The 10,872-nt window shown below is 49.5% G+C and overlaps 2 protein-coding genes across 2 annotated transcripts; one reads left to right on the top strand and one right to left on the bottom strand.

Annotated features, from left to right (window-relative positions):
• Positions 1 to 315: 315 nt before the first annotated feature.
• SYS1 (Sys1 golgi trafficking protein) lies at positions 316 to 1,986 on the top strand (the record flags this gene model as incomplete). Its single annotated transcript, XM_009585123.1, has 2 exons — positions 316 to 383; positions 966 to 1,986. Coding segments are annotated over 2 exons (309 nt in total), but the record flags the coding sequence as incomplete, so codon positions are not given.
• A 4,682-nt stretch (positions 1,987 to 6,668) lies between these two features.
• Positions 6,669 to 10,730, bottom strand: LOC104082119 (neuritin-like; the record flags this gene model as incomplete). The annotated part of the gene is made up of 2 exons (XM_009585122.1): positions 6,669 to 6,894; positions 10,563 to 10,730. Coding segments are annotated over 2 exons (394 nt in total), but the record flags the coding sequence as incomplete, so codon positions are not given.
• Between the last annotated feature and the right edge of the window lie 142 nt (positions 10,731 to 10,872).

Genomic DNA, 10,872 nt, shown 5'->3' with positions numbered 1-10,872 from the left:
AGACGCCCTATATCCATGCCACCCCCCAGTATAAAGACAACTGCGCTCCCCTGTAGGTAACCCCTGTATGGAGACACAGACACTCCACACCCTGTTTAGGTGGTACCCTTCAGTATAGAAACAGACTTGTCTGTTTTCTATAGGTACTCTCAGGCAGAGAGACAGGCCTCTTAGAAGGACTACCTTAACTGCTCAGGCTCCTCTTATGGATCATAATCAGCGCAGGGCAGTGCCGATGTGGCTGGGCCACGGGATGAGATTATGTGCTGTGGGCTGTGATTTGTGCCATGGTTTCGTACTAATAGTCCCATGTAGATTTTAGGCTTTTCAACCCCGCCGGGGAGGCTCTCCATGATGGCTTTCATCCTCAATGCACTCACCTGGTAAGTCGGCAACTAACTGGAGCACCTGTGTCTTGTTCTTTCTTAACATGAAACTTTAAGAGAATTCAGCGTGACCTACTGCCTCTCTTAAAACGTCTCCCAAAAGCCCTGTGCCTGGTTGAGCATGTCTGCTGAGGGCAGCTGGGAACTGCTGACCTCTGACTTTCTAGATCCTGGATAAGTCATTTCACTTCACTGCCTCAGTTCCTAGCTGGGAATGAGATTTGCTTCTGTGAGAGATTTTACTGAAAGTTAGAATTAATGGATCTCAGCAAACACTGGTCTGTAAACAAGAATGTATTTTGCCCCTGCTACTGGGCAAACATTACTGGGGGAGATAGTTTAAAAATTCCTGCCTGGCTCTCTACACTAAAAGCTCATTTTCCTGCCATCATGTAATTAAGCATGTAAGTCTTGCTGCAGTGGCTGGGAGAGAGGTCAGAAACAACCTATCCTTAAAATATTTACGAAGTTTTAAAACAGCTAAATAATCAGTACTGACAACTGCTGATAGCTCTTGCTGTATTTCCTTTTCCATAGGCACGGAGCAGTTTGTTATTAATCTCTGTCTTTATTTTGCAGTGCTCTGGGCTTGCTGTACTTCATCCGCCGAGGAAAGCAGTGCCTGGATTTCACAGTCACAGTTCACTTCTTCCACCTTCTGGGCTGCTGGATTTATAACTCGCACTTTCCCTCGACCCTGACGTGGTGGCTGGTGCACATTGTGTGCACCGCACTGATGGCTGCTATCGGGGAGTACCTCTGCATGAGGATAGAACTCAGAGAAATCCCCCTTAATTCTGCCCCCAAATCCAACGTATAGACTCGCTCTGGCAACAACATGCTGCATTATGTCATTGTTTCCAGCACAAGTGCATCTAATGCCTGAGAATCATCACTGAAGAAGCACAGCAGGTCTGTTTAGACTTTTTTTTTTTTTGGACCTTGGTGACTGCATGAGTGTGAGCATCAGCCAACAACAGGGGAGGAGCAGATGTTTATTTTGTTAACACAAAGCATTTAATATGACTGTATGGCTAGTGTGCTCTTAAACTCTTCACTCATGAGACTGTTAAAAGCCAGGTAGCAAAACTTGATGCATGAGGAGCATCTGGAAATTAACAAACACGGGAGTGCCCTGTATGAGTAATGCAATGGTCAGCTCTTCTTGCGGGAGCTGGTGCAGTGAGCGGTGGGGCTGGGAGCTGCTGCTTCCGATCTGTAACTTGTTTGGGCTTTGGTTGGGAAAAAAGTCAAGGAAGTGAATGGATGGGGAGAAAGAAAATAATTGTACTTAACCTGAATCACCAGCTGAGACCCTAAATAACCTATAACGTTAGATGGGTTTGTTTGCCGTTTCCATGTTTAATACATAGAGATGTCAGACAGCAGTTTGCTGAAGAAATCTTTTGTAATAATAAAAATATTATGTTGCTGTGAGCGTGTTACAGTTCTCCTGGGAAGCTGAGCACTTCAAGAAATACCATGAGTGTCTGTGTCATGGCAACAGAAGGATACGGCCAGAGTATGTTGCTGTAAGATGCCCACTGTCTAGGGCACATAAAATTTCCTACAGTAAATACTCCATACTTCTGCTCTGAAATGAAGGCATCAGCAAGTGCTGTCTTGGGAAGTCAGCCAGCACAATCCTCGCTTCAGGAGGAGCGTCAGCAATCCAGGGTCTCTACATCCCATCTCCATTATCCCCAGAAACATTCAAGGTCAGGTTGGACAGGGCTCTGAGCAACCTGATCTAGTTGAAGATGTCCCTGCTCACTGCAGGGGGTTGGACTAGATGACCACTGAAGGTCCCTTCCAACCCAAACCATTCTATGTCCAGCCCGAGGCTGGAGCTGTCATGGGGAAGCCTGCAAAGGTGTCCTGGAGCCACGCTGCTGTTCCCACTTGTCTGCTAGGCTTCAGAAGTTTAGTTTAGGCAACAGATCTGGTCTGGTAGAGGTGATGTTTAGTTAAGTGGGAGACTGCTGCTTGTTTCTCAAAATAATAGGATGTGCCTTTATTTAGAGACACTTCAAATAAACATCACCTGTGGGCAGGCAGGGATTTTTTTTTCTGCTGAGGGGCTAAAGCTGGATGGTTCTTCCAGATCCCACAGCCCAAGCAAGCAGACCTGCATCCTGCCTGGTTTCTGCCAAAGGATGGCCAGTTTGTGCAATCCCAAATGAGGGCAAAGCCAGTTCTAAAGACAGATTTTCTCCTGTGCAGCATCTTGCTGCAGTAACTTTCCTTTGTATGTTAATATTTGTAAGTGTTAATTTACATAAATTATTTGCTAATTCAGTTTGTTGAAAAGTGGTGGGATGATTTGAGATGCAGAAGTTGATAAACTCTTTGAAGCTGCTCTTTGACTTTTGTTACTGGGGGAGCTGTATTTCATTTCCTGCTCTCATATTCAGATACTATAAATTGAGGCAGGATAACATCCTGATGTTTTAAATACTTGGCAGGTCTGCCAGCGAGGAGGATTGCCAATTACATTTCTATTCTGAGATTTCACCAGGACCTCTTCCTGACCAAAACGCCTTTAAGCACAGTTTTGGAACAGCAGCAGTATTTCAGAGGGAAGAGTTTACACAAGTTACTTTCTGGGTAGGAGCCAATGCTTGCTGGGGAGCCACCCAGAGGTCACTTCCTAGGGCTTCCCCTGCAACTCTGCTGTGCAGTCAGCAAGACAGTTCATCCCTTCTCAAAATCTGCTCATTCCTCATATATGACGATACTTGCCCTTCTTCCAGTCACCTTCAGCCTAGATAGAAACTGGTCTTCCAGTAGGTGCCAGTATCTGCTTCAGAAAAGAGAGTGTGCTGTGACTGGGATCAGGGTGCAGAGCAGGGGGCACGCTCTGCCTGGCGGCTGACAAACACTGGCTTGGTATCAGTCATATTTTAAGACACTCTCAGGGTCATTTTGTCCTCTCCTGCTTTTTGTTGCTATTATTAAGAACATACCAGTCCTGCACAGGGAAAGTTTGCAGATTTAATTCAATGCTTAATACCACACCGAAGCGCAGTGTTCTGTGTTCTTTGAGGGTGGTCTTAAGGTAAGTGTGAGCTAGAAGACTAATTACAATGAATATGAGACAGCAGAGGGAAAGCCATATTCATCCCATTTCTTAAACAAGAATGGGCAGCTGCTCCCAGAGTTGCTGTGGGACCGGTATTAAAGAGGTGCTATCTTTGTTCCCCTGGAAGAACAGGATGAAAACTTTGGACCAAGGAACACTTACCTCCTTATTTTTTGAATACATGAGATATGCTGTAACTCCTCCAGCAGCCTCCCTTGCGGGGCAGGCGGGGGTGAAGTCTGGTACAGCTTTGTATCTGAAGACACTCAGAGCAAGGCCACGAAAAGAATCCTTGACAAATGTGGATTTAACACTGAGGCTGTGGGACATCCAGCAAGCTGCACTGCATCAGCATGAAATGTGCTGTAGGATTAGAAATTCTTCCTGAAAGTCTGCTGACTTTGCCTTTAAGGACTGAATTTGTATATTACTTTTTTTTTTTTAAAAGGAAATCTACTGTAATTGTCCTAGTTATAAGGGAAGTTCTGCTAAAAATGGAATATTGATTGCGGAGGGAACCTCTGAAACTCATCACTCCCATACTGTGAGACCTAATTTTCACTCACATGCTTTCAGTTAGATTTAGGAGCACCTTTGGCTTTAAAAAAAAAATCTGCTGTTCCATACCTGGCAGATGGTCTTTGTTTCTTAATGAATTTTTGTTTTTTGTGTGCAATAGAGTTGAGGGATTTGCTTCCAGGGAAAATTCTCCCCAACACCTGCTCTTCTTGGAGACAGTGGTAGTGTCAGCTAGCCATTTGCATCCATGGTTTTGCAAAAAGAAGACTTCTTGGAGATCTCTGCTGAGACTTTTACATTCCCTTCCTCCAAAGCTGTTTAAAAGTAGAAAATTTTAACAGAGAGGAAGATGCCAAATCCAAAGAGAAGCTAAGGGTTGTGGGATTTTGGGAGATTGTGCTTATTTGTTTTCCTAAAGGCATTAAACACCTATTCTAAACAAAGAGCAGGTACAAGATTCAGATCCAAAAGACTCCAGCCTTGGTTGTACACGATGCCCACCTGCTTCAGCCTTCCCCAGCTACAGACCACAGGCAGGAGAAGAGAGAACAGGGGAAGAGGGGAACAGGATCAAATAGCATAGGCTGCTCTTGGAGCAGAGTAAGAAGAAAAACCAAAGCAGCTGAGTGGTTCACTCCAGGTTCTGCAGTGCTCTGGTTTACCCTTTTTCCACTACTTATCTTAAAGCTTTATGCCTGAGATGACGAGTACGTAAGTAACAACTTGGTTGTCTGTAGAAAGCCTGGGTGCCTCACACTGAAGTGCTGTCTGAACACAGCTGCTCCTCCCTGACTTATTTCTTGGAATTTGCCTCAATTTATTCATTCCCTCCTGCTGCTGCAGGAGCAGAGTGTTAAGTGATAGGGAAGGTAAGAGGAAGAACATGTGAATGCCAAAGGAGAGCAGCATGACCCATCATTAAAAAGCCCAATACCACTGTTAGTAAAAAGATCCTTTGCTGTAGGAGAAGCTTGCCTACGCACCTGTAATGCATCCAGTGGGATCTCTGGGGCTAGTAGGGCCCCAGATCCACTGCTCACACTGTAAAGCACATTTTCAGGTTTGTGGACACCATTTCAGAACCTCCCAATCCATTTACTGCTGGTGGTATCTACTGCTGTGCCCGCTCCCACTGCAGGCAGCGCTCAGACCACCAGCACAAGGTCCTTGTTCAACGTTTCTCAGGACCATGAGGAGCCATGAAGCTTACCCAGCTCTGCACAGGACTATCCTTCACTGTTAGCAGCTGCCTGCCCGACTGAAGACAAAGTAAGTGCCCTGCTCAGGGGCCAAACAATCTGTGAAAACAGCTAAAGTGATGTGTGACACATCTAGGAAAGTCAGGCTGAAATATCCTGCTACTTAAACATGGAAACTTCAGATCTGATGAAAGGCAGCTGGGTCCCATAATTTGAACATGGAGCTCACCACCACATCCAGCTGTTGAGCCCTGATTTAGAGTACTTGGCTCTTTCCCCATTCTGGAGTGGCAGTGCCACATGGGGAATGCATTGGAAGCAGTAGAAAGTTCCATCAGGACTCCCTGTGCTTCCTCTTAGCAAGGAACTGGGCTGAGACCCTCACAGGAACAAGTTACAGACCCACACTGGGTCACCATGGCTCCTATGGCCCTGTGCAGCCAGGCAGGGCACAGAGCTACATTAGCATCCTTAAAACACAGAACTGCCTTGCACTGCCCAATAATATTGTTGTGTTTTTCTAACATAGCCAGAAATCACTTGCAGGCACCTCTCTATTGCAAATACTTTCATGCTTGTACTGAAGCTGTAATGTAAAACTAACAACGCTGTGAGCTACAACGGAGACACGAAGAGACAGTGCTATCAAACAAGAGCCAGGACAACTAACTTCTACTATGCTGTAGGCTCTACAACAAACTTTAATACTTTGGAATTACACACTGCCACCCACGTTGCTGCTTACAGGTACCCTGGGGAAAGCTTTAAAGCAAAAGAGTTGCTATAAATCCTTTTTGTCCTGCTAGCTTGACACTCCCTCTCCCCCCAAATATTTTTGCCCTTTATTTCCTTGGAAAAGGGATTTACAGATAACACGGGAGTTACTCAGGAATCCAGATGTGTTTAAGAGAAGAAGTCATGCACCTGTAATTATTCTTCAGCAGGGGTTTCACCATGTCCTCAAAGAAAAAAGGCCAGTACAGGGCGGTAAGGACTCCTTTCTGCCTTTGACAGGACATACACCACCCCCTGCACCTCACAAATCAGTGGTAAAAATGCCCATCTTGTTTTCAGTGCCCAAATCAAAAATCTGGAGAGTTGATCTGGTGGAAAGAGTCAGCAAAGTAAACAGGTTTCCTTCCAGTAGCCATAGAAGAGTGCAAAAGAATCCGGCGTTCACAACCAATTTATCATTTTTCCCCAAATCCTCTGCCCCGTATCTATAAGTTCCTAAATTCTGCAGTCAGCCAGATCTGCCTCTGTGCCTTGAGGAGAAGGGGACAGGCATTATCTCAAATTACAAAGAAATAGCAAAACCCAGGAGATGCTGTCGAGCTCTTCTGCATCTCATAGGTGCAGAATGGAGCCAAGTGTTCGCTGAGCACTGCACAGTGTATTCCTCAAAGGTTTGGAAAAATGATCAGAAAGATGCCACGACACATGCTGCCACCACCTTTGTTGTGATACTCACAGAGCGGCAGTTTATAAGTTCAGCCAAGTGACGATGAGGGGGATGCCAAGGATGGAAACATTGGGAACGTGGGTCCAGGCAAAGCTCTGGGCCATGCTGGAGCTGCAGAGGTCGAACAAGTTACCTTGAAATTTGATTTTTCGAGACTCCCTTCTCAGTATCTCCCAGACAGCCGCTGCTTCCTTCTGGCACTCCCAGAGCACCGTCAGGGCACACGTGTGAAACTCATCCCAGTACCTGCAGCCAGGGGAGACACCGCACCATCAGTCCCTTTGCAGTAGCACAACGCCAAGGAGCTGGGCAGAGCCTTGCTGCCCTGAGCGTGCCCTTCGAGCAGCGACAACCTCGGTATTTTGTCATTCCCTCCCTTGTCTCCCAGAGCATCTTGGCTAAAACTCCAAACCTCAAAACACACTGAAATTATTTAATGCTTCCCCCCTTCCCGCCCCCCCCGGAAGTTAATAAAATCCATTATTTTCCAGTAACAAATATTTCCCTTCAGCACCAAGCACTCTGAGTATCTAAAACAGGCTGTGAACAAAGGCCCAGCGCATTTCATTCATAGCTTTCTCCAAGCTGAGTCAAGGGCAAAATGCAAGCACAAAGCAAGGACGACAACGTCTACTGCAGACCGTCACAGCATTATAACTAAGGTATGGGCAGGGGCGGGAGGAGTTACTCACTGTGTTCTCATTAGACACATTTACATTTATCTGCTGGGTATTACCCTGTGTGAGTAGAAGCCGTTCAATGGGAAGAGGCTCTTGGGGAGCACCAGGGAAAAACAAGACGATGGGCAAAGATAACCCACGGTCCTGCGGGAATAAACCTGGAGCTGCTCACTGAAGACCCCCTTGGCTGCCTCCCCTGGGGACGACAACTTGGATTTTTTTTTTTTCCAGACCCAGGCAGGGAAAAACCCCGGCAGAAACAGGGCTGAAAACCACAGCCCCCAAGAAGACTCTCCCAGGAGGGGCACAGTGGACACCACCCCACCAGTCTGGCACAGTGGGGCCAGCACCACGCGGGATGACCCCGTGCTGCATTTATCCAGAGCAGTATCCAGCCTGCCAAGGCTTTATCCCCTCCCTGAGCTCCTTCCTTACCTTTGGTGAAGCAGCGCGTTTTGAGCGTTCTTCTGAAGAAGCTGGTTTTGAGCCGTTTCCAGTGAGCTTCCTGCCCACAGGTGTCAAGCTGAGCAGGGAGGGGTGGGCTCCAGCTGTCCGGGGACAAGGACAGCAGGTACCAGGCTGGCCCATGTCCCCCCATGTGGTGTGGGGAGGACCAGAACAGGCACCCTGCCTGAATTTTTTTTTTTGGCTGCTGAGTATGGGAGGATTAGACTCCATACCGGACTCCCCAAAGGCTGCTGTAGGTGCTGCTCTGTGACTGGGAGGGCACCCACAGCCTGGTAGGTTGCTGCGTGCCCACTAGCGTGTCTGTGAGTCCCGACAGAGCTGAATTCACAGGCAAGGCCTCTGTTTTGTAGGTACAAACCCACAAAATAAAACAGAAGGAGCCTGAGAGTCTTAGCAAACGCCATGGACCATCCTCTTCTCTGGAAGTGGTTCCTCTCTAAAACAAAAACTTCGCTAAGGGACAGATAAGGCTCTACACCACACTTGCCACTAACCTTCCCTCCATGACTTCTTTCAAAGAGAGTTTCTTTTACCTGAAAAGAGCTTTGCAAAAGCATTTTGTATTGCAGCTTTTTTGGAACAATGCATGTCCTGGCACCCGATGCCGGTGCAAGGCAGGGACCAGCTGCGGGCAGCACCCCCGGGGTCCCAGCCGGCTCCCCGGCCTCTGCCAGCCCACAGCACCCAATGACTCGCACCCCAAGGCACCCTCCTGCCCTCCCCTCCACCTCAACTTTGCTGTCCCACATCAGCTGGGGCTGGGCACCACCTCTAGGCCATAATTTAGCTGCAAGCTGGGGACTGCCTAGAGGACAGGAGCAATTGCTCTGCCACCTTCCCCACGCCCTCCAGGACACCAGGCACACATGCCACCCCTCGGGAAGGAGAAGCAGCCCAGGCAGCCGAGCAGGGACCCTGTGCACGGGAAGGGGGTGGCTTGGTTTTGTCCAAGCGCCCTGTGCTGGAGATGATACTTTGTGCAGACACATGGATCTGAGCACTCTACTTAGTTTCTTACCAGGGCTTACATCAGAATGCCAGCTGGTAGGGAGTTCATTAAACCGAATCACTGTTGCAGAATAAATGTCCCTAAATAATGAGAAAAGCTGGTGCCAACCCAGGTAAGCCCCTGCGCCCGCTCCCAAGCTGTGGCAGCGGCAGGCAGCCCTGCCAGGTGAGGGTTAAACCTGGCCCGTGTCTTCGGGCAAAGGATAGCTGGGGGAAGGCAGAGGGGGATGACAGCTCTTATGGTTCTGCTTTCAGCAGGGATGGCAATTCCCAGTGTTTCACCCTTCACAGCCTCCATCTGCTCAGCCAGGCCGGCCGGCTCTGGGGCAGCACTGCGCGCACAGAGCCAAGATGTCACCAGCCCCATACCAGCTCCCAGCTCCGCGTCCGTCCCTCACCTGCACTCCCAGAGTGGGGACCACAGCACCAGGAAAGCAGACAGCAGTGGAGAAGGCTGAGGGTTAAAGGCCAATAATTCAGAAATATTTCCTGGCAGGAAACTGGGACATTATCACCTTTGTCCTCCAGCCACAGCAAGCCCAGCTAGCCGTGCACTGGGACTGGCAGGAGAAGCTGGCATGTCCCCGAAGGTGCAGAGCCCCAGCCCTGCCGGCGGGGAAGATCCCAGGACCTGTTCTTTGCTGTTAGTGCCCCGGAGAGCACACATTTCATGTGAGTTCCAGCAGAGGAATCACTCCTCTGCTAGTCAACCACAGCATGTGCTGGGCTGCATGCTCATTTTTTTTTCTAACATCAAGAAGCGACACATTCAAAAAAGTATACATTACAGCCCAAAGCAGAGCAGTTCCCATTTTAACCCAGCCTTCAGCCACATCCCAGAGAGGATTTTCATCCTGAGCTAGGCTGTCCCATGGAGAAGGAAGAAGAAAGAGCAAGTCACAGCCAAACTCCCACCGGCATGTTTGCTGGCAGGGCAATGCACGAACAAAATGAATAAATGAAAATATTTTTTTAAATGGGGGCTAGTTAGCTTTCTGTTCTCCTTGAGTCAAAGAGTTTTGTTGAAGTGTTTTCCACTTCAGGCAACAACCAAAGTTAGATATTTTGGCTGGGGCAGGTGGAAGAGCTGGGGACCCTCCGCTTGCTTCGGCAGCGGCACCAGCTCCTCGTCCCGGCTCGCTCAGAGCCCAACCTGCCTCCACCGATGGCAACTGCCCCGTCCCGGTTGCCCCCCGCCTTCCCACGGCCCCCCCAAATGCCAGCCAGCTGTGCTGGCACCACAGAGCAGGTCCCAGAGCCTCCACCCCACCGCTAAGGGCGATGCCTTCCCCTCCCAGCCCGCGGGGTGGTTTTCAGCAGCTTGGAAAGCCTGACCCGCAGGGCACTCAGCCTCCGCCTTGCTCCATAAGGTTTCCACTGCCCCAAGGCACACGGGTTTTCCATTAATTGCTGACTGCGTTTCCTTGTAACTCCTTTTCACTCCCCACAACCCACTGCTGGGGCCACAGAACTGCCTCCATTTATCTCCACAAACATTTTATTTCCACCTTTCACTTGCCCCCCCTCAGTGAGGGCAGGGGGTCGTGGGATGAGTCCTGGGGCTGGAGCTATTGCTAAGGGCTGGGGATGCAAACGGACGGACCAGCGGATGGATGGAGGGAGCTCACCAGATCTGTCTGAAATCAGAGCAAGGCTGGGAGCACGTGTGCACACACCAGTGGGATCTGGGAGTGCAGGAGGAGAAGAGTTCAGACAGCAGCACCTGGCACAGGGGTCCTGGCGCGGGTCCATACTCACCCACAGACTCGGTGCAACCCCTGCAGCTCGATGCCGTCCACCTCCTCGTACGTGGCCATGTTTTCCCCCAGCTTGAGGACGCAGTCCGAGAAGCCTTGGTAAATGTTGGCACAGGCGGTGCCCGATGCCAGCAGCCCAGCGAGGTGCCCTGCCAGCCACTGAGGGGGTCTGCGTGAGCACCCAGACCTTTGGGGATGAAGCCTGCCTCCCTCCTGGGGTAACCTGGACACCCTTGGGCCACCACAGTGCTGGTGGCAGCGTGTTCCCCCTTCCGCGCAGGACACACACAAACCTCACGCTGTCCCTCGCC

This window comes from Fulmarus glacialis, unplaced genomic scaffold (genome assembly GCF_000690835.1).
Source record: "Fulmarus glacialis isolate BGI_N327 unplaced genomic scaffold, ASM69083v1 scaffold21309, whole genome shotgun sequence".
Taxonomy (NCBI): domain Eukaryota; kingdom Metazoa; phylum Chordata; class Aves; order Procellariiformes; family Procellariidae; genus Fulmarus; species Fulmarus glacialis.
This window is presented reverse-complemented; position numbering and strand designations above follow the sequence as displayed.